Source organism: Alexandromys fortis, unplaced genomic scaffold, assembly GCF_014885135.2.
Source record: "Alexandromys fortis isolate MF-2015 unplaced genomic scaffold, M_Fortis_MF-2015_v1.1 scaffold_27, whole genome shotgun sequence".
Classification (NCBI taxonomy): domain Eukaryota; kingdom Metazoa; phylum Chordata; class Mammalia; order Rodentia; family Cricetidae; genus Alexandromys; species Alexandromys fortis.
In genome coordinates this window covers 1,843,305-1,867,354 of record NW_026067952.1, presented here as the reverse complement: position 1 = coordinate 1,867,354, position 24,050 = coordinate 1,843,305, and the positions used below count along the sequence as shown (strand labels likewise).

Below are 24,050 nucleotides of genomic sequence, written 5' to 3'. Positions count from 1 at the left end.
ACCCACACCAGTTTATAAAAACGTTGGCTTCCTTTGTGACTCTGGGCGTTTTCTTCCACAAGTTAAAGTGGCGTCCTGATGTGAGTGACTTCTGATTAGGCCATCCTAGGATGCAGGTACACCTCCCCCTTCATCTGCTTCCTGCAGTAGGCATGCAGGATAATGGCTTTACCCGTACTTTAACACACACCCAACAGAAGGGAAGCAGGTCCAGGAGTTCAGATCCCTCCCCTGGCACCTACAGTGACAACTTGGACCTGTTGTCCCTGGGTTTTGGGGGATGGGGCTCCTGGTCTGAGCGGCAGAGACAATCCCACTAAGCTGGGGGAGCTGGGGGTCCCCGTGAACAGTCATGAGAAGGTGGCCTTTGACTAAGTCCAGGCTGCTGTAACTATTACACGTGACGTGTCCCAGGCCTGAAGTCTTCAGGTTTTTGGCAGACAGACCGTCTGGGCTGTGGAGGCAGAGATGGAGCCCCACAGTCTCAGGCTGCGCCAAGCTCTTCTGAGACTCGCAAGCAGCTCTCTTTCACTCGGGGCTGCTGCTCACGAGATTACTGTGCGGCTCACTCTGTGTTCGCATGGTGAACTGCCAGAGAGCAGGATAAATCAACTTAAATCAGCGTGGTTACATTCTGGATGGCGACACAGGAGTGTTCCAAAATGAACTGAGTGGAGGCCGAGAGAAAGATGGGGGATGGTTCCGGTCCAAGGAGCCGTGGGTATGAGAGTGAGGGTCCGAGGCTGTAGAAAAGCCCCCCGCCACCCCCACTGAGAGAGAGGCCTCTGCTGCCTGCCTTCCTTCCCTCCCTGTTGCGGAGACAGAGTCCCTTGTAGCCCAGTCTGGCTGGGAAATAGCTCTGTCAGTAAGAATGACCTTGAACTCCTGATCCTCCTGTGCCTCTACCTTCTGGATGCTGAAATTATAGACAGACATGTGCCAGCCTGCTTGGTTTACGTGGGGCCGAAGGCTAAATCCAGAGCCCTCAACACAGCTCCCGACTGAGCCACAACCTCAGCCCCAGACCATCGCTACGTTTCCGTGGTGGACATCTGTTTTCCTTCCCTGCCCAGCACGCATTCAAGTACTCATCTTTGTACAGCTGGGGCTCGGTAGGGTGCGCTGACAGACACCCGAGAAGAGTGGGGTGGGTCAGGAAAGTTCCCAATGGCAAGGCGCGTGAACTGTGTTTTAGGCAGAGGCAAGTGCAAAGGTCCCAGGGCAGGACCGGCCGTACATGCTTAAAAACCAGCAGAGGGGACCAGGGCCTCAGCATGATCAGGGTGAGAGGCAGCGGGAGATGTGAACGGGAAGCGGGAGATCCATCGAGAAGGAGCTGTAGATCTATCTGAAGAAGTCAGAACAGCCAGGGGACGGTTTAACCAGTGTGCCATTTTTTTTTTCATTTTTTCCCCCTGTTGTCCTCTTTGGAGAGCAGGGGTGCTTGGTTAATCATCAGGGCTGAGCCCATTCCTTCTAGGCTCCCCCACACACACCTGCCTCTTCCTAGTGAGGCTGTTGCTATGGAGAGAGTTTGGGTTGTGGATGACCCCAGGGTATCAGGCCAAGGCTGGGCGGAGGTGCAGGGGACCTGGAGGGGGTGGCTTGTTTCTAAATGAATGCAGGCTTCAGCCTCCCCTGCAGGACTCAGGCAGCAGTAGCAAATGACAGGGCCCATTCATTCCCTACAAACCTAGTTAGCAGGGAAGGAGTTCCTAGCATCAGGGAGAGGCCCAGGCCTGCTGAGTCATTATCAGGGTAACCTGGCCTTGACCTCTCAATCCTGCCTCAGCTCTCTGAGTGCTGGGATCGTGGTGTAAACCACCACACCTACATGCACTGCTGGGGAGCAAACCCAGGGCTTCCAGACAGACAGACAGACATGCAGACAGGCAGGCATGCACACTTGCATGCACGTGTGGGCGCACACATGAGAGAGAGAGAGAGAGAGAGAGAGAGAGAGAGAGAGAGAGAGAGAGAGAAGAGGTGACATTGGATGTCTTCCTTATTTGCTCTCCACCTCACATACTGAAGTAGGGTCTCCCACATGAACCCAGAATTAGCCAATTCTACCAGCTTGCTCCAGGGATCTCATCCTCTCCTCTTGATACTGGTACTATAGGTGGACTCATTTATCCTGACCTTTACCCAGGGTGCAAGGGATCTGACCCTTGTCCTGTTGGCAAAGCAGACTCTCTAGCCATTAGGCCATCTCCTCAGCCCTCTGCCCTCTTAAGTGCAAAGGATGTGACAGAGTGGAGAATCCACAGGACCCTTTACAGCAAGGCTGGAGAATGGCTCAGCAGCAGGTCACATCACCTCAGGGGCTGCAACACTAATCAGACCCCTAGAAGCTGCTCCCAGGGCATCTCACCGATCTTTCCCATAATAACCAGTTTGTAAGACTCCCCCCCCCCCAAAGAATTCGCAGCTGAAAAAAATGTCCTAAGCCAGTGGCCTCCCAAGATTGACAGAATGCTAGAACAGCAATCGTCAAGAAAAAGAAAAGCTGGGAGGTTTCTAACAAAGGGAGGTTTCAAGAGGAAACTTCCCCAGCATATCCGTCAAGGAGACATGGGGTGGCAGTCAGGTGCCACCATGGAGACAGTCCCAGTGCAGGCTGGTGGGCACATGGCATTTGCAATTCAAATACTGGCTGCCACTGCCGTCAGCGATGGGGTTTTCAGAAATGAGGAATAACTCTTGGGAAAGTTTGCATTCAATTATTACATAGTATCCTGTCACGTCTAATGCTGGGAAACCTGGAGCATATTAAAACGCTGCCAAAAACAAAAACACCAAAACCCAACCCAACAACCCTCCCTTATTCATAGACAAAAGAGACTCAGGTTCAAGAATCAGAATAATAAGCATAAGATAATTCACGCAGGTGAATGACTTGGTGGGAAGTGTAGAAGCCACGTGGACTGCAGAGCAGCCACCAAAGTCTCTTGCTTCAGGAAAGCAGCCAGTATCCTTTGTCACTGCCAGAAATGCTTTTATGGATTTGGTCAATAGGGGGCGCTGTGCTCCCTTGAGAAAAAGGCTTGCAATTAGATGGCCTGGGGCCTAATCTCTCCCCTGGGTGAGCTTGGTGTAAATTAGCTTTGTGGTCACAGAGTTAAAAACCAGTGGGCAGGCATGGAGGCACACAGCTATAATCCCAGTACTGGGGAGGTAGTAGTAGACACATTGCAAGTTCAAGGCTAGCCTGGCTACATAAGACCTTGTCTCAAACACCAAATAAAATGTAGAGGTGCTTTGAGCATTGAAGCCTTTCTTCTTCAGTCCCATTCTACTTAAGTCAGGCTCTGGAAGGGAGGACAGCAGCCTATGGGAGGTGAACATGTGAGCCATACTGTGTCTCTCCAGACACAGGTATCTCCAGATACCTGCTCTCACCCCTGGTACTCCTTCTCACCCCTGGTACCCCCTCTCACCCCTGGTCTCCTCTCTCATCCCTAAGACCTGCTTTTATCCCTGATACTGCTACTTATCCCTGATAACCGCTCTCATCCCTGGTACCTGCACAGTGACCTTATCTGAACCCTGGCTTCTGTGATCAAATTAAGACAAGGTTACAGTGGGTCAGGGTACACTCCAGGTGAGTGCCCTGGGGAATCTGGACAGAGATACCTGGAGCTGAGAGCCATGCGAAGACAGAGACGGAAATGGAAAGATGTGCTCACTAGCCACAAGGTGCTGGGATTTGGAGAACTGAGGAGATGGGAATAGAAGCCCCTTGGAACTTCAGAGCCTGACCCTGGGGACGGAAGATTTGGGACATCTGGCTTCCAGAACCATCAGAGGAGAAGCATCTCTTACGTTCCTGGGCTGTGACACTTGTTTTCTGCAATGCTAGGAACACTTGGTGTGGCCCAGGGACACTGTCAGGGCTCAAGTGAACACCTCGACCACCTACACCACACACCTAGTGCTCAGGGCACTGAGGGCAGTCACACCTGCTTCCTCCACCTTTTCCTTATTTGTGTGTGGTATATGTATGTGTACATATGTGTAAGTAAGTATGGAGGCCAGAGACCAGTATCATGGATCTTCTGTCCTCAATCACTCACTCAGCTTCTCCCCCTCTAACTGTTGGCAACATTTATTTGTATTTTATATTTGTGTTTGTGTGCATGTGTGTGTGTGTGTGTGTGTATTTGTGGAGACCAGAGGACAACCTGCAGGAGTTATCCAACCTGCACCCTACCTCCCCGCCATGTGGGTTCTGAGGATCAAGCTGAGGCCACTGCACCAGGCTTGGCAGCAAGTACCTTTACCTGCTGAGCCATCTTTCCTGCCTCTACCTTAGCATTTGAGACACCTCTCACCAAACCTGAACCTCCCCAATTGGCTAGGCTGGCTGGCCAATGAGCCCCAAGGAGGCTTCCCATCTGTCTCTCCAGGGCTCATGAGAGGCGCGTGCTCTGTGTCTGGCTTTTTATAGGGGACCCAGGAATGAAACGCAGGTCCCCATGCTTCAGCGGGAAGCACACTACTAACAGAACAATCCTCTCCCAGTCCATGCACCCTCTCCCTCCCAGGGACTTTCTCCTCCGGAGTTTGTGGGACCCGGTCACACCATCCTTGGGGCACATCATGGGCACGGGGAGACTTCTCATGTCCGAACACTGCTGTACTGAGGCTCAGGGAAGAGTCCCAACTAGGTCACAAGTAATGTTAGAGCTAGTGCCCAGTGCCTCTCTTATACAGATCTTAAAGGTATTGAAGAAAGGGCTTAAGGTTTTTAAGGACTTAGGGTTTAACAAGATTGGTTTCATGTGTATATGTGAAAATCTGCATGTGTATATGTGCACTACATATATTCCTGGTGCAAATGGAGGCCAGAAGAGGGTACCAGATCCCCTGGAACTGGAGTTACAGATGATTGTGAGCTGCCATGTGAGTGCTGGGAACCAAACCTGGGTCCTCTGCAAGAGCAGTAAGTGCTCTTAACTGCTGAGCAATCTCTCCAGTTCATTTTGTTGTTCAAGATGGTTTCACGTAGCCCGGGCTAGTCTCAGACTTAATACACAGACAAGGATAGCTTGAACTCCAGATTCTCCTAGGATCCTCTACCTCCTATGGGCTGAGATTACAGGCGTGCAGATGTGATGGGGAAGGCCCAGACCCCTGTGCCGGGAGGCAAGTCCCTCAGGGGGTCTTTACTGCTGAAGAGCCCAGACTCTAGGGGGCAGATGGGAACTCTGCTGTCACAGGACAGGCACCAGGGTGATGTGCAGCTGGACTGGGCAAGAAGGGCTCTGTGTGTGTGTGTGTGTGTGTGTGTGTGTGTGCGCGCACGCTCAAGTGTGTCCCTGTGTGCTTGTGTGCACTCAGGGGAGAGGAAGCCAGCAGCAGACAAGCAGAAGGGAGGCCAAGGGCAAAAAAGGCTGCCATTGTGAAGGCGGGGACAGCTGCACCAGGGCCCCGAGAAGCGTCCAGGACAGCTGAAGTCTCTCCTGCGTGTACAGAAAGATGAAAGAGGTGATGGGGTGGGCTGCTGGCTACGGCAGGGGCACGAGAAGCCATCCACGCACCCACTGTAGGCCAGGAGCTCTTGGGCCTAGGAGACATAGCAGGGAAGTCAGCACAGACAGTCAACAAGCCATGTGGGAGAAAGAGTTAGAGGAAGCAAGATCCAGGGCAGGGAGCCTGTCGAGAGGGGGAGGGTAACAAACAGGGGAAGGCCAGATCCCGGCTGGGTGGTGCCACGGCTCAGAAGGAAAAGAAACCGTGTAAGGAGATGAGGAACCGGGGTGTTCACAGAAGGGTCCTCTGGGGACACCGGAACACAGATTGGGGGGGGGGAGTTGCAAGCAAGTCATGAGAGCTTTTTTGAAGATTCTGTAGACCAGTGGTTCTCAACCTTCCTAAGACTGTGACCCTTTAATTCCCTTCCTCATGTTACGGTGACCCCCAACCATAAAATTATTTCTGTTGCTACTTCATAACCGTAATTTTACTACTGTTATGAACCATAAGGTAAATATCTGCATTTTCTGATGGTCTTGGGCGACCCCTGTGAAAGGGTCCTTCGACCCCCACAGCGGTCACAACCCACAGGTGGAGAAGCACTGCCGTAGAGGAAAAGTACGGAGGCCCCGAGGTGTGTGCCCGATCCACTGACTGAGCAACAGGAAAAAAAATTGGTTTTTTAAAATAGGTTCTCCCACAGCCAGGCTGTCCTTGAACCCCTTAGTGTTGGGAGGTTACATGAAATACTGGGTCAGCTAGCTTTCTGTCCTTTTCCCTCCTGCCTCCTCCACCCATCTCTCCCTCTCTTCATCTCTTCCTGACCAGCCTCAAACTCAGTATGTAGCAGAGGTTATCCTTGAACTCCTGAGCTTCTGGCCTCCATCCTGGGAGCTGGGATGACAGACTTGCATTACCAAGCCTGACTGTAGCTTCATTATTTTTCTTTAAACTGGCTCCATTAGCAGCCCTCTGCACTGTGAACATTGGCACCCGTCTTCCTCAACTCAGCTGACCTTTTGGCGTCAAGGGCGTCACTAATACAAATGGTTAAAGACAGAGATGTGACTGTGAGTCTCCTCCTCACTCAGGATCTGTTTTCAGCAGCACAAAGACCTACCTAAAGGAAAGACTACATATCCCCCAGGTTCTTCTGTAGCCATGTGAGCCCACGGATCTTCATCCTCACCAGTGGGAAGTAAGGAGAAATACGGGGCTGAGCTGTGGACCAGATCCCGGATCGAGGCCACCAAGGCAGCAAAGGATTCAGACTGAGAGCTATAAGCAGCAGGTACCTCCATTCCCTCAGCCAGGATTAACCCTAACCCTAGAAGCCACATGGATGCTGGGTTTAACCTGACGCACAGCCAGATAGGACAACCGACCTTCTGTCCCTGGGGACACTCGGAGTACAAAAATAAACACGTGTCATACAAATCTTAGCAGTGAGCCCCAGCCTCAGCCCATGTTTTATATTCTTATTTTGAGATAAAGTCTCAATTAGTGAATTTACCCCTGATGACCTTGAACTTGCGATCCTCCTGATCCTCCTGCATCAGCCTCCCTAGCAGCTGGGCTGACAGGCCTGGCATGACCACCGTCTGTTTTCCGGGTCATTCCTTTTCTCTGTTTCCCGTGTGACTCCGACATGGACTTTCACTCCATCATCAGTTTCTGTTTTGATCATGCCACAAACTTCTCATTTCAGGACTCTTCCAGAACCCTTTGTGGGGGTTCTGCCTACCAGGTGACTAGGCTGATGAACACTTTTGGGGTCCTTACTATTCACCTGGTTTCCATATTTAGATTTCAGCCAGAGCTGTTGAGGACACGTGAACCACATCTGGCCACAGCCACAACATCTTCTTTGGCTCATAGCATTCAATTTACAAAAAAATAAATAAATTGAGCTTCTCAACATGGAGAGATTTCAATCAAAAAAACTTCAAATGCAAAGACAGTTGAGGGTTTCAAATTGGGGCTGGTGTGGGTATCATTTCTAGTCCTGAATGGCAGGTGCGCCCTCCAATAGACACCGCCACCCTACTATGTCCCCACCTAGCCCAATTCCAGCGAGTTCAGGCCTTCCAACCATCTAAAGCACTGGCCTGCAGTGACTTCTAACAATGCCTTCTGTAAAGACCCCAAACCATCAGGGTCTGCACCCTCATGCCCGTGTGTGATGGCTCGCCCATGTGGAGGAGCCAGTTCCTACATCTGAACCCGCTTTTGGGATGGTTCCCATGGTAGGAGGAGCATGACATATAGGGAGTAAGCACCACCCACTCCCACTGGGCATCTGAGGGACTGCCCAGCCCTAGCCACTGCAGGTCAGCTACAGGAGGTGCCTGGCCCCCTCCTCACTCCTACTCAAAACAATGTCACAGCACTAAGAGGCAAGTAAGTCCCTGGGCTTGCAACATCTGAGCCGTATTATCTGGTTTCACAACTGCTCAGGATGCTTGCCAAGGTAGGAGAGTGTTTGTTTGTTTTTTTTTTTTTTAAATTCAAGCAAGTTCAGTGAGTTGAGTTTGGAGATTTTGGCAAGGGGGAGTAGCCGGGTTGGGAGTATAGTGTGACCTCAGACACGAGCCTAATGAGTGGCCTTTCAAACTCCACAGAAACTTTGTCAAGTAGGAACACAGTACATCCCACCTAGACAGACATATGAGTGTGGTTGAAGGTCTCTCATCATGGCAACCCCTTCCTTCGTCATCCTGGTTACTCCCACAATGTACCCACGAGTCCCCATGTCTATTCCTCTCTAACTTCAACCTCAATAATCTGGAACCTTTTCTCAGGCAGATGGCTGGTCTCAGTCAAGAAAACAGTTCTGAACAGCTTTAGAAACAAGCCTCAAACTCATGCAGGGATTATCTTGTGGCCTCCCTGTCAGAGAACTCGCAATCTCCCTGGACTCCCCATTTTGTAAAAGCCCAGTTTCTTTGAGAAGGTCGTTTTCAGAACCCACTGCAGACACATCTACTTTCTACACATAGAAATGAACTTGGAACTTCAATGGGGGATGAAACCCATTCTGTGGGTGACCCAGACTTGATGTGGGATTCCCCTCTGTATGCTGTGAATACCATTGGTTAATAAAGAAACTGCCTTGTCCTGTTGATAGGGCAGAACCTTAGGTAGGCAGGTGGGGGGGGAACTAAACTGAATGCTGGGAGAAAGGAGGCAGTGTCAGAGAGAAGCCATGTAGCCCCGCTGGAGCCAGAGGGAACTTTACCTGGTAAGCCACTGCCACGTGGTGATACACAGATTAATAGTGATGGGTTAAATTAATATGTAAGAGCTAGCCAATACGACGCTAGAGCTAATAGGCCAAGCAGTGATTTAATTAATACAGTTTCTGTGTGATTACTTCGGGGGAGGGGGCGGGTGGCTAAACAATTGGGAACCAACAAGTGGCCTCCTTGCAACACAGACTTATGGTGGGTTACCCATGTAGTATGGGTATCACACCTAGATGCTCACTGAGGGCGCAAGAGGCCACCTATCCATTGAGGAGACCCCTCAGCCAATACCCTCACCCTGGTCCTCACCTGTCCGGTAGCCTGTGCTGTTGAGGTACACGGCGAAGGTGCGGCTCTCGTGCTGTGCCTGCCAGGAGGGCGAGGAGCAGTTCTCATTGTTGGTGTAGGTGTTGTGATTGTGGACGTACTTGCCCGTGAGGATGGAGGAGCGAGAAGGGCAGCACATGGGCGTAGTCACGAAGGCGTTGATGAAGTGTGCCCCACCCTGCTCCATAATGCGCCTTGTCTTGTTCATCACTTGCATGGAGCCTGCAAGCAAAGGGCACTGGTGAGTCACATGGTCTGCTAGCGGGGGATCAACTTAGGGGGCTCCCAACCCTAAGCCTGGAGCTGCAGGCAGGCTTAGGAAATCCATGAGCTGCATGGGCCAGATCTCCACCCAGAACCCAACCAGGAAGGCCCCGGTCTCAGTCCCACTAGAGACTGTGTTGGATAAAAACCTGGTTTTAAGTATCTTTGTTTGAGATAGGGTTTCTCTCTGTAGCTTTGGGGCCTATCCTGGAACTAGTTCTTGTAGACCAGGCTGGCCTCGAACTCACAGATATCTGCCTGCCTCGGCCTCCCGAGTGCTGGCTGGGATTAAAGGCGTGCAGCTAGGACATTCCATCTGTCAGGTCAGGGCCGTGGATCAGAAGTGGAAGAGTTTCATCAAATAAAACTCAGACAGAGCAAAGGAGGTGGCTCAGTTGGTATTGTGCCTGTCGCACAAGCGTGAGACCTCCCCCTCCCCCCCCCAGCACACATGTGAAGAAAGCAGGTGTGGCACACCTAGACTCATCTATAACCTTGTTCAGGAAGGGGAAATGGGGGGCGGGAATAGAGACAGGAGGCTCTCATTGCTTGATGGCACCAATTCTAGCCTGTGAGCCTTGAGTTCAGTGAAGGCATTACTAACTAGCTCATACTCTACAAAGCCCAGGTTGGCTTCACACCAGCCATGGTGAAAGATGACTTTGATCCTCCTGCCTCCGTGTCCTGAGTCCTGGGATTACAGGCCTCCATCACTATTCCTAATTTATACCGTTCTGTGGATGAAACCCACAGTCTTGTCACACTAGGCAAACACTGCCACCTGAGCTACATCCCCCACCTGTGTAGCCCTGACTATCCTGGAACTCGCTCTGTAGACCAGGCTGCCCTCAAACTCAGAGATCCACCTGCCTCTGCCTCTGGAGGGCTGGGATCAAAGGCCTGCACCACTAGGCCAGGCACACAGTGGGGTGTTAAGCTCTGACTTTTAGCTCAAACGCATCAGCAGCTCTGGAGTTGGCCACACTCTGCAGCACACTCTGCAATGAACGTCGGATCACATGCATCCATCAGGTGCCGAAAGCCTCTGTTGTCACCTGCTAACTGATCTGAGCTTTGGGACCACTGGCCTGTCCCTGGGGTGGAGAGCGGTGTCCATGATTGGCATTTCTAACACATGGGGCAATGTCTCGGGCTGGCTGTCTATTGCTAGCACATATGATACGCCAAGTTATTTTTCAAAGCATCCCTTTCTGAACAGGAAGTACAGGTGGGGCACTTAGTGACAGGTGGGGCCACGGAGTGGGGAAGGTGGCAGATGAGAGCAGATGGTGAATGTCACCTTCACCAAGCCCTGGTGATGGTGTCCTGGGGAAGTGCAGGGTCACCATGCCTTTGACTCTTGGCTTTAGCAAGGGCCCCTTGAGGACAGAAGTGATCTCTTATGGCATTAATGGGATGCCACAAGACGTCTCACCAACCCTCAGAGATGTCCCCTTTGGGGGGCTTCAGGTAAGTGTGCTGTCCACACCTGTTCACACACAGGGACGGGGAGTGGAACTGTGACAGGCAGGTGGCCCTAACTGGCTTCTACTACTTGAAGCAATGTCAGCTTCTGGGAGCAGTAAGAGCCTGTTCTTTATAACACGGATCTGCCCAGCGGTATTAGTGGTAGAGTTCTGATGAGAACAGGGAAGGGGACAGAAGCCTAGCAAACACCATGGTGCAAGCCAGAATCTTCCACTCCTGATATCACTGGTTGTCCACTGATACCTGGTGGGCCACATCTGGTGAAGCTCTGGAAGTCCCTACCTTCCCTCCAGCTACTCAAGCGATATCTGGCGGCTCCTGGGGCAGCATTTGAATGCTCTGCCATCTGGTGAGCCTGCTCTTTCTTTTTGGAGCATATATCTACCACTGGACCTTGCTAGGTGATAGCCCCTCTCCCCAGGACTAGGATCACTGCTTTCTACTTGGGTGACACCCCCAGGATGTAGCCAGTACCCTTCCACTTTAACCCACATCTCACCATTCTGTAGCCACAGGACCTCTGCTTTGTCCACAAACCAACTAAGGGCCCCAGGCCTACTCTTTCCTCTGTGTAGAATATGGTTCTCAATACTCATGAAGCTGTACAGACACAGAAAGACAGACACACACATACACAGAGAGACATATAGACACACATACACAGAGACACAGACACACACATACACAGAGACAGACAGACAGGAACAGACACATACACAGAGAGACAGAGAGGAGACAGACACACACACACATACACAGAGACCAGAGAAGACAGACAGACACATACACAGAGAGACAGAGAGATAAACACAGAGACACAGAGAGACAGACAGACACATGCACACATACAGAGACAGAGAGAGAGTCATACAGGCACGCACACAGAGGAGACAGACAGACAGACAGACACACTCTCTCATGCCATCTTCCTCAAAGGTTCCCAGTGGCACCTCTTCTAGCTATGTGCTCTCCTCCCTGGCCCACTGTTTCCCACCTTCCCCTTGGTTTGGGCTCGTGGCCCCATGCGGCCGTCTGCGACACTTCCTTCTTGCCCAGCATCCTGTCCATAGTTCCTGGGCCCCAGGACTGCCACACCGCATAGTTGCTCCTGCATTATTTCTCTGCCATGGATCCCTTGTGCCATGGGTGGAATGGACCCTCCACGGTTTAGACCTCCCAAGAGAGAACTGAACAGCTGACGGCAGGGGCTCAGCATCTCAGCATTTGGGGACCTAATAAGCCATTAGACCCCCTCTGGAGGCTCAAGAAGCACCCCTCCCCCAAAGCTGTGTTGACACAAAGTCAACAGGCTTTGGGGAGGCCTCTTACGTTTTTAGGGCTGGAAGCTCAGGAGGCTTCCAAGCCCCCTTGGGAGCGCCATGCCGTCACCAGACCTGGCAGCTGCCGTTGGGGAAGAGCTGGGTGGGTAGTCAGTTACAGGAGAATAATTCTTAGGGCCAAAATGACACAGGGGTCTGTGCAGAAAAGCACACACACTATGGCTCCCTTGCAGACAGTGACCTGCTTTACTGAAAGGGCCCAGTGTCGGGCTATAAAACCCACTTCTGTAATGGGAAAACACATGAGCTAATGGCTCAAAGGGCTAACAGCCCATGGCTGGGAAGACACAGCCACACACAGGGGAAGGGGGCAGCTCTCATGCTTCATGTGAAGCGGCCAGCCAACCTAAACGTGGTCCGTCCAACATAAACCTGGGGACGTACAGATCAAAACAGGCATCGTTTCTTTCTGTGATCAAACCGTCCCACCACACAGCGCCAGGGTGAGGTTATCCTAACATCTCTTGATGTGAGTCTCCCCTCCCCCACTGAGGGTCTTAAACTTCAGGGCCCTCAAACGCCTAACTGCCAGATGTGATGTCCCCACAACCTGCAACTGCTCAACCTTCTTATGAACGCTGCATAGGGGCACCTAGCCTATCACTTGTGTGATCTGTGTGTGTGCATACTCGGGCACTTAGGCACAGGGAAGCCCAAGGTAAAGGACTGGTGTCTCCCTCAATTGCTCTCCACCCGATCTCTGCATACAGGGCCTTCATTGAACTCAAACCTCACAGGCTAAAATGGATGCCATCAAGCAATGAGAGCCTCCTGTCTCTATCCCTCCCCCATTTCCCCTTCCTGAACAAGGCTACAGATGAGCCTAGGTGTGCCACACCTGCTTTCTTCACATGCGTGCTGAGGCGGGGGGGGGGGGGGGGGGGGGGGGGGGGGGGGGCGCAGAGGGAAGGGGGGTCTCACCTTTGCTCAATAGGCATGTTATTAACTGAGGGGGGGGGGGGGGAGAGGGAGGGGGGGTCTCACGATTGTGCAATAGGCATGTTATTAACTGAGCCACCTCCTTCACTCTGAGTATTTGATGAAACCCTTCCACTTCTGATCCACAGCCCTAAACTGACAGATGGAAAGCCCTAACTGCATGGTTTTGATGCACTGTTTGCAAACAAGAGTCAGGGGCTACTGGGTTGGCAGATCACTAAGCCACCTTCCATCTCCCGATACAATGACATCTGCCTGTAACCTCAGCGTTTGAGAGGGGGAGGCAGGCAGATGAGAGGCCACCCTCAGCTACGAAGCAAGTTCTCTCTCTCTCTCTCTCTCTCTCTCTCTCTCTCTCTCACACACACACACACACACACAATGTTTGTTGATCTAGCATGGGAGATTGTCCATCTCTGGCTGAGTTGGCTTGTGTTTACTTTCACAGTATTGAAGAGAGAACCCAGGCCTTAGACAAGACATCTGCACCGAGCCTCAGCCTCATGTGTTCTTGTAAAGACTTGAGTCAGAGCAAGGGCCACCCATGGGAACTTAGCAGTACCAAGGATTTCTTCTTTCCCTTTTATATGTGTGTGGACATGTGTGTAGCAAACACACTTGTATGTGGAGGCAGGAGGTTGACACTGAGTACCCTCAACTGTTTTTGAGACAGGGCGTTCCACTGAACCTCAACGATTTCTCTGTCTTGGCCTCTCCAGTGCTACCTGGCTTTTACGTGGGGATGGAACTCCGGACTTCACGCTTACATGAAGAGCACTTTTAACAACTGAGCCATCTCGCCACCCCAGAGACTTCCAGGATTGAAAACATGAGCCAACTTCTGCCATTTCTGGTGCCAAAGCAGTTCCTGTCCAATTCCTTCCCCAGAGGCCTGCTGTCCTGGGTTGGGGTGGAGCGGGTACCACCCCATGCAATACCCTCTGGCACTTTGGATGGTACCTAAGGAGATGATGCCCACCTCTGCGTACTTGTTCTACTTCGTGGGTAAACAGAGTCTTTGAAGGTGGGGCCTCCTTGGGAAAGTGGTGGGAGGTAGGCTGGGGTGGGGGACAGACACAACCAGAGTCAGTAACCTCAGAGTCCTGACGCTAATCTGCATGTGAGCAACTGAGCGCTTGCCTGGACCATTGCCGTAGACTGAAGTCATCTGCACTGTCTTCTCCCCTCAGTAGCCAGAGAGCAATTTCTAACAAATTAAGTGATATCATCGTGTTCCTTCAGGCACTCTCCCGCAGACACCTGCCTCCTTCACAGTAAGAGCCAAAGTCCACCTCTGACACAGAACCTCAAAGGACCTGGAAAGCCCTGTCCTGATAAGCCCACCTTTCCCTCAGGCCGGCTATGCTAGGCCCTTCTTGATACAATGGGAAGCACAGGCTTCTCAGGACCCGTGTTCCAGCTGCCATAGTTCCAACCCCCATTACATTCTGGCTTCTTCAAATAGAGCCTCTTAAGAGGCTCCTGCCGGGTGAGCCCAATCGCCTTATCCTCCCGGCTTATCTCCGCTGACTCCGGAGGAAGGGCTGTCTTTGTTCTGAGTTATTTCAAAGTTTCCAAGAGCTGGATCAGGGACTGAGCACACTGCGGGACAGAGGGCGAGCCTCTATGCCCATGGCCTTCCTACTCGGCTTTTAATCTTGGCCATAGATAACCCAGCACAGAATGTTCCAGTGGGAGCTTTTGGCCAAGGACCCTTTCTCTGCGGAGACCACAGTGCCTGCGGCTAACAGGAGCATTCACAGCTAAAGGTCACAGTCAGACTGCCGGAGTACTTGGGCACATCTTTTTAGTGTCGGCAGAACGTGGTTCCCTACCCGCATTTTGAAAACCAGGATGTTGTTCTGGGATATCATGAGGGTTTCCAGGGCACTTGACTTTCTGGCACTGTGAGCTTTTTCCTCTGTAACAAAAACTAAACACCACGGCTTGGAGGCCATGGGGGAATGAAGGTGGGCACGCAAATACTCTCAATCTAAACGCTTCTTTCTGACCGTGGGGCCCTTTTACTACAGTGGAAGAATCATGGTCCCAGGCACTGCCAACGGTAGCAGTAAAGTGCCAGCCGCACAAGTGTGAGAATCTGAGTTCCATTCCCAGGACCACATAAAAAGGCCAGATGTGATGGTATAATCCTGGCGATGGTGTGTGTGTGTGTGTGTGTGTGTGTGTGACTGCATGTCTATATATGTACATGTGTGAGTGGTGTGTCTGTGTGTGTGACCATGTGTGTGTGTGTGAGTGGTGTGTATGTAACTGCATATGTGTGTATGTGGTGTGTCTGTGTGTACAAGTGAGTGGTGTGTTTGAGTATGTGTGTGTACAAGTGAGTGGTGTGTTTGAGTGTGTGTGTGTGTGTATGTGTGTGTTGGTTGTGGTGATGGAGGAGTGGGGAGGATCAGGAGTTCCAGGTCATCCTTAACTGCATGGCAAGTTGGAGGCTGCCAGGGTTATGTGAGAGACCCTGTCTCAAAAACCAAACCAAACAAACAAAGCAGAGCCGGGGATGTGGTTCAGTGGTAGAGCACTGTGCCCAGCACACACAAAGCCCCAGGTTCAAACCCCAGCACATGAACTTAGAGACACTAATGGAGTGCTGAGAAATTGAACTGATGACCCTTTCTTGATGGACCCATGGGCAGGTACCAGATGAACCCCTTCAGGACCAACCAACCCCCCGACATTTCCTGTGTAGCAATGGCCTGGAATGGGCTGGTTGTGGCTAGAAATACCACAGCTTACACCCACTATCTGACTGCTTCTACTCCTGTTGAAGGGTAGTACCACTAAGCAGATGTGGAAGGGACCATTCTGCTGCACTTAAAGACCCGCCCCCACCCCAGTGCAGAAGGGGAAGAAAGACTGTAAGGTCAGGCCAAGGGCAAGAAGCACCTCTGTCCTGCCCCACCCCGAAATCGCAGAGGTCATAAGACAGCCCTCACCTATCTTTAAGTGTCTCTGGAATGGCTATGTTGTAGGGATCTCCCTTTAGGCCACCTGCTCCCAGAAACACTTGAAGAGCCACTTTAGGAGATGAGATGTCCCAGAATAGCTCTGTCCCCGGCAGGGGGTGAGAGGGAGACCTGGGGGTGGGCACCAGTAGCACCCAGAGGCAACATCTTGGGCGGAGGAGGGAGCCGAGGCTCAGAGTGCACTAGACACTGTTGGCTCCAGGCTCGCAGTCAGGAACCAAATGAATGGCACAGGACTCCAGGCATCTTAGCCGTGGTTTCCTGGCTGACAGTGTCAAGGGAACCCTTCTGACTCTGGGGAATTGCAAAATCAAGCTGGTGCCACAAACCCCCAAACCGATCAGGCAGATGCTGAGGAAGCCATGCTGCTGAATGCGGAGATGAAATTCCAGAGTCACGCTGTCAATTTTCCCCTCGTTCTCCGCGGCTCTGCTGTGGAGGCGTCTAGGAGAAAACTCCAATGGGGGTCCTCTCAGTGGAGAAAGAGGACTGAGAGACCCCCAAGAGGAGCGTGGCAGGGTGTGAACTCTGCATGACTCATCCCTGCTCTCGGAGGAGAGACTGCTTACCCGGGAATATTCAGACATAGCAATCTTGCCACACCAGGTAAGTATTGAAGGAGATAGCACTTGCTGGAGCTGCCCCAAGTTTGGCAAGGGAGGGAGGGTCACAGAGCCAATTATCTCATCACTGAAAACAACACCTGCAAAGCAGTTTTGTTTGTGGGAAGCCTTAGTTCTATCTGTGGCTGGCTAGTTAACACAGGCTAAGTCATTTGGGAAGAGGGAACAGCAATTGAGAAAAAGCTTCCACCAGATTGCAAGCCCACAGAGCATTTTATTGGCTGATGATTTATGTGCGAGGGCCCAGCCCACTGTGGGTGATGCCATTCCTAGGTGGTGGTCCTGGTTCCTAAAAGGCTGCAGGCTCAGTGAGCCAGGGGCACAAGCCAGGGGAACAAACCATGGGAACGAGCCACGGAAACGAGCCAGTAAGCAGCATTCCTCCAGGACTTTTTGCTGCAGTTCCTGCCAGAGTTCCTGCCCCGACTTCCCAGGATGATGGACTACAGGCTAGAAGATGAAATAAATTCTTCCCTCTCCAAGTTGATTTTGGTCACTGTTTCATTAGCACAGCAATAGAAAGCCTAGCTAAGACACCATCGTTCACCCTCTAGCCCTCTCTGCATGAGGTACCATGATTGACCTTCCTCTTAGAAGTCTTCCCCTCTGTTCCGTACCACCTGCCTGCTGCAATGCCCCTGCCCAGCACAATGCACTGCCCGCCCAGAGGCAGAACTGGGGGTCCACTGCTGTCCTCCTTCAGCAACCTGCTCAGCATCACCAACACTCCCCATCTCCCCTAGCCCTCTGCGGGTCTCCCTACTTCCCATTCTCACCCTCAAGCTGGCCCTTCCCCAGCCACAGGTAGAGCCTTTCCCAACAGGGCTCCTGGTATCTGACCTGCTCAGGACATGTTCGAGATCTTCCATCAGCCTCGTATCGAGATCTTGACCCTCATGCACGGCTCGCTTGGGTCTACACATCTCCCCCTCCTCTGCCTTCCCTCCCCAGCCTGGGCAGCAGTCTCTAAGACCCTGGTGAGACTGTGCCTGCCACGGGGCTCTGCACCCGCCACCCTGCCCACAGTGTTCTTTCTGGAACCGTCCATCTGGGCAACCACTGTGCACTGTACATACAACTCACTGCTGAGGCACTGTCCCTTGTAGGACCCTTGCCTTTGTCCTGTTGTGGCTCAGACCCCAACTGCCCACCACCACCTACGTCCTTGTCTTCCTTCTCTATGGGTCCACTTCTGTCTCAGTGCACCTAGCCCACAATGGTCTCTCTTGTGACCAGTATATAGCTAGCAATCACCTTTGACCTCTTCATCCTTTGTCCCCAGAGAGTGGCCAGCACCAACAAACTCCCAAACCCTCTGGTTTTTAACTCATGGGAGGTCCTGGCAGGAGATCAAAGAAGGAAATCGAGGCTTGGCTCTGAATTCCTCCTCCTTCTTCCCTGTGGTGTGGGGAGAGGGTATGGCAGTGTTGGGCAGCTCTGCCTCTGGGTTCCGGTAACAGCCCTAAGGGTACAGCACCGAATCCAGAGCTATCCTCACACACCTGAATACAAACCAAGATGATGTCCCTTGGGACTGCTGGGTGTGGCCCTCAGAGACTGGACTTACAGTTTTACCCTTTCTGCCCTTTGCTCTGTTTCCTGTAGCCAGGCTGGCGGCTGTCACAGCTGGAGCTCCAGCAGCTGTTCTGAAGCACAAGGTGGCCTTGAGACAGATGTGACACAGCAGGGATGGTGGATTGGAAAGGGGGGGGGGGGGGGGGGGGGGGGGGGGGGGGGGGGGGGGGGGGGGCGTAGGAGACATCCTCGATGTCACCACACCAATTCTGGACCACCGACCTCCAGACATGTTTATGTGATGAAGAAGCGATGCTGAGCTTCATTTTCTTTTCCAAGTAGGCAAGCCTAATTCTGGCATGCTTTCTTTCTGGAGTTCAAGGGACCCTGCCCCATCCCGTGCCCCCCAACACCCCGTGTTGATGAACAGAACTAAAAAATCTCATAGGAATGCACTTGGGCGTTTGAACCCAGGGCGGGCCATTCCCGAGATAACCTGCATCCAACATGCCTTCTTTCCGCTGCTAAGTGGGGGCAGGAATGCTGGGAATGGATGTCGGTGGTGGATGAAGCTGCCCTGAACTGCAGCCTGGAATCTGGGTGTGTCGTCCTAGGCTGCCTGCCATCTGGCCCCCGTGAGAACCTGGGGCTTCCAATCCATCTCTTGGCTATCAGTTGGCAGCATGGGCGTACTTCCCTCATTTCCCAGATGGAACATGGGAAGCTGGGCTGCCAGGTCCTTCTTTCCCAGGCCTGTTTTGCGTATGAAGTGGATGTCAGAGCTGGGGACCTGAAGTCCTCGGCATCTCACTGAGGTGCAAACAATCCTAGAAGCTGTACCCTGTCTCACCCTCCCCACGCCATGCCTGAACCCCAGAAATCAAGCCTCGCCTTCAGACTCGACCATGGCTGCGCAGAGAATGGCTCCTTCCTTGCCACTGCTACTGAGTGTCCCCATCAACTTATCCTGACTGCTTTGAAGGCCTAGATCTTGGACTTGTTCTCCACTGGTGTGGCTTTGCCTCTGAGCCCCAGCACCCCCCCACCATTGCAGCAGAGGCTTCACTTGGCTCCTCTCCTGCCTTGGACAGCCACAGACCCCTCGCTGGACACCTGCCTTATTCTGTTTGCAGTCTCTTCTGCACGGACTGAGATGTAAACCAACTGTCTCTCTCCCCTGCTCAGGGCTAGCCACTGGCATCCATCCTTACCTGAAGCTCACGTCCTCTCTCTGGCTCAGAGCCCTGTGCCCTGGCACGACCCATGCTACCAATCACTACCCCTCCGACTTCCCACTTCCTGTGCCCTGGCTCAGGCTGCCTTGCCACTCAGCCAGCCTGCCGTGAACGTCTCTGCCTTAGGGCCTTTGCGCCAACCGTTACTGCTGCTTGGCGGCTCTTCCAGGAGTCCCCCTTGATAGGTTCCCTGACCTTTCTTGATCCAATGTCCCCTTTTATCGATGTGATCACCCTGGATAAAGTTACAGGTCCTCCTTCCCTCTGTGTTTGACTTCTGCCTCTTGTTCTCACCACTGTCCCATGTCATGTGCTATGTGCGTTGTCTTGGTTACTGACATGCATCCGCACTAGAACACAAGCCCCGCGTCGGTCAAGATTCTGCCAAATTTGTTACTCAGTACTCTGGCTAATAACAGGTGCTCAGGGAATGATGATGCAAGGAACGAGTGTGGTCCACATGGCGCATCCTGCAGCAGACAAGGCGCATCCTGCTGCAGACAGAGATGTGTATGGGAGAAGCCTGAGTACCTCCTGACTTGCTCTTATCTTCAGGAGTCAATGCCTAAATTCCCTTTAGGGAAACCCGCCCAGTTTCTCTTAATCCCAGTCCAGGGGGTTGCTGGGCAGGGTAATGGCTGATGGCTGCACTGGGCTTTATTTGGGAAATGCTAACAACTGCTTAGTGAGCTGGTCTGAAGGCAGCTTGGAGGAAAGCAGGGTGCCACATAGAGACTGGTGACATCTGGAGGGACACGCCTGGGTCCAAATGCATCTGAAGCTCCAAGTACGCCTGAACCTTTTATTCCCCTGCCTCAGTAAGTTGCTGGTCCTGGTTTGCACCCACACCGCTTGAACTGAGTTCCAGGAAGTCCCTTGTAACTGGAAGAGTCAAGACCAATGGGCTGCGACTGTGCCTGTATGACTTTGTTTTGTTTTCGAGATACACTCTCACTATGCAGCCCAGGTTGGGCTAGAACTTTTGATCCTCCTGCCTCCACCTCCTGAGTGCTGGGGTGACAGGCATAAACTACTCTGCCTGGCTTCATTTATGAGCTGTCATATCTGATGAGACACCTGTCCCTACAGCACCTTAGTGTCCCCTCTAACAGCACCACACAGCTGACCTTTGCCACCTCTGATGGAGCAGCCATATCTAAGAGCTCGTGTTTGGACAATGCATGACTCCCCCTGGACTCTCAGATTCCAGCTGAGCCCTGGAGATGTCCCGGAGTTGGCCCATATCCAATTCACTTGGCCAGTGCTAGCAGAACCCAGCATCTCCTTGGCCACCATGGATGCAGCGCGGCATGTGACAGCACTGTGACGTCATGTATGACCCCAACCCCACGTCCTGCTGATGCTCCTGTGCTGCCCTCGCTCACTAATGTTCTGGGGACCAGTCCCCAGCACCCAGCACTCCCAGGTGACAACCAGGGAACTGGAGGCATGCCAGAAAAGCAAGGTAAACACAACAGCAACCATGAGCTAGAAGGGGCCCCTCTTCTCACTGGGTGCTGATGAGAGTGGACAGCTGTCCCCGCCCAAGATTATCTCTGCTGAGAGGCCTCCAGCCAGAGGCCCTGTGGAGCCGCCTCACAGACAAGCAGAAAATAGCAGTTGATGAATTTTTCAGGACCACCCTCGGCTTGGCCAACTGTGAGCTAATGTGTTGGGCTTTTGGGGAGCATGCATTATTGATCTGGGTCTGTCTGGTTTATAAAAAGTCCATCAGCCCCCCAACTACCTGCTTCCTACCCCACATTCCTCACAAAGACTCAGTTTGGCTTGCTTAGGACACTACCTGTGTGTGGGGGAGGTGGCAGTCGGTGGGCACCAATCTCTAGCATCTAGGGCCGCTGGAGAGAGCTGTCGTAGTACAGAATATGGGAGGCCCTGTCCCCACTGACCGGTTCTCTGAAATTTCCACTAAGATGCCTATCTGCAGATTCTGCCAGGGAAGGTACTTGCGACAGTTAAGCATCAACATGGACACTCTTCGGACATCCCTCACCTATCCCAGAAACCGGCTGAGCGGAGCAGTGCTAAAGGCCACCGGTTCTCAGTTCAAAATCCTGTTTCACCACAACTTAGCTGTGTATGTGCTTCACTTTCTCCAATGGCAAGATGGAGGGGGGGGGGATGGGTATCTACTTATAGCCAGTCTTGGTTTATATTCTTCCCACTTCAGCTCATCCACGGATCCCTGACTTGTCCTGAAAGTCAGCATTTAGTCTCTACTGGCTCAGGTCCCACGTTTATATGTATGCAGCCCTGCGCACCCCACTCTGAGCCTTCACCCTCACCCACCTTGCTCCTGGAGGGCCTACTGGGAGCCCTCTGCTCCTACTCTTGTCCCCTGATGTCATCAGAACAGCAGAGGATTCCTGTGGCAACTCAGGTGAGGCCACAGTCCCTCCCAGTTGCCTCACTAAGAATGACACTGGGTGTGGTGGCTCGTGCTTGTTACTCCAGCACTCAGTGGCTGAGGCAGGAGGATCTGAGCTCAAGGCCAACTTGGGCTCCATAGCCAGAAGAATACCCAATTGTCTCAGAAGAATACCCACGATCCCTCTGTTCCCTCACTGTGGTCACACTGTCACATGCCCCATGGGTCTGGTTCCAGTGGCTCCCCCTGCTCTGCCTCAATATTTCCCATTGCAAAGTCACCCTCCCCCAGGCCCAGACCCTTGCAGAGCAAATACCTATTGCTTTTGTTAAAGCTGTGCTGCCTGACTGAGTGGCCATGCGGGGTGCCTCAGGTGCTGCGACACTAGTTCCAATAGCTTGAGAGCCACAGGAAGGAGCCCAGGGGCCAGAGGCCAGGTACCACTGCAAGCATATCGGCTCCCACCCACAGCCTCGTATTGCAGAACTCCTTCCCAGTGATCAGGAGACCAGTGCCCTGTACGTCAAGCTGTCGATAAATCTCTGAACTCTCACTGCTTCCAGGCTTTTTTCTACACTGATAACGCCCAGACATGAAGCCACGCTTGGGGTTCTCAGCACCCACTGTGCCAACGCTGGCTCGAGTTTGCGCAAAGTGGCCTTTTTGAGTAGTTAAAACACAGGTGTGAATTGCGAAGATCCACCTTGTAAGTCATTCCCTTCATTGCCACCAACTGTATCCTGTTGGCCTCAGAGAGCAGACAGGAAAGAACCCACCCTTTATCGTTCAGCAACAGGCAGTCCTAACCACAGCCTTAGTCTCTGTCAATCTCCCTTTCCAGGCTCCAGCCACATCTACTTCCTTAATCCTGTCCCAGGGCCTTTGCGCACGCCATCACCTCCACCACCACCGGAGACACTTGCCCCGGATTTTCACAATACACAGTAGTACAGATGATGAAGAGGGACAGCTAGCTTCCAGGACAAGGAGATCACAAGTGAGTGCACACTGTGCATGTGTCTGTGGAGCCCCTGAGAGGTGGCCAGTCCTAACCAAGACACACACCTCCCAGGCATTGAGAGCAAGGTAAAGGTAGACAAAGCATTCACAAGTAATTTGCTCGACTGATCGCACTTCAGGTATAGTTTGCATATGGGGTTAAACAAAATGTTACTGCAACTGATCTCACTAGTTTCCATTTATCTATCTATCTATCTATCTATCTATCTATCTATCTATCTATCTATCTATCTATCTATCTATCTATCACTTTTAATTTCTGGGCCTCAGGCAGCCCAGGAAGGCCTCCCACTAGCTACCTATTCAGTGATGACCTTGAATTTTTCATCCTTCTGTCTCCACCACCCTAGTGCTGGGATTACAGTTCTAGATCACTACGCCTGGTGTCTGCAGTGCTGGGGATTGAACCCAGGACTTGGCACAAGCCAGGCAAGCCACACCCCCGGCCACTTGCATTTGTGGCTCATGACAGACAGTTGTCCCTCAGTGCTGGGGGACCAGGTTCTGACAGTGTTCAGGCCCTCGTGTTAACGGATGTGCTTTTTGCTAATAAGTTGCACCCCCTTATTCACCGAGATGACCGGCGACACTGGGTGCTAGGCACAGCTGTCCAACTGTACCGCTCAGGGAATAGTGAGAACGGAAAATGCTGGTACATTTTCCGATGTTTTTAATCTGTGTTTGGTTGAGTCCGCAAATGCAGAACTGAGGATACAGAGGGCTGAGTGTTCCTAGGGGGCAGCATGGACGTGGGTTCAGTGGGGGAGGAAGCCATACAGTGACTTCAGGGTGAGAAGATGCGGGGGTGAGGGGAGGGGGAGAGATAAGGCTCCCTGGGGGATGCCACAGAGGTGAACAAGAACAGATCTGGATTGACTCTGGAGCCCCCTTCCAGTGGCCTCGGTTTTGGGGTTTCTTATTGGTGCTAACAGAAAGGTTTTTTTGTAGTAGAGGGAGCAAAAGCCTGTGACAGTTGCTCAGAAGGGAAGGGAGCGGGTATGGCTTAGTTGTCAGCCAAGGCCATCATGGGCCAGTAGCTTGGGAGAGCAAAGTGGTCAACAAGAACAAAATTATCTCAGTCTCTTTATCCCTATGTTGTAGAAACTGGGGAACCACTCTTCATTAGAAGTTGGGGATCCCCATTCTTGAGGGACCCATATTCTCAAGGCACCCAAGGTTACATCTGCTTAGAAGCCA

General features: G+C 52.3%; 1 protein-coding gene across 7 annotated transcripts in view; it reads right to left on the bottom strand.

Annotated features, from left to right (window-relative positions):
• Sulf2 (sulfatase 2) overlaps positions 1–24,050 on the bottom strand; it is a 78,442-nt gene that overhangs the window by 29,891 nt on the left and 24,501 nt on the right. For all 7 annotated transcript variants that reach the window (XM_050150704.1, XM_050150701.1, XM_050150698.1 and 4 more), the window contains one exon: positions 9,033–9,272. In XM_050150704.1, the coding sequence (XP_050006661.1) occupies positions 9,033–9,272 (240 nt within the window). The remainder of the gene's footprint in view (positions 1–9,032; positions 9,273–24,050) is intronic.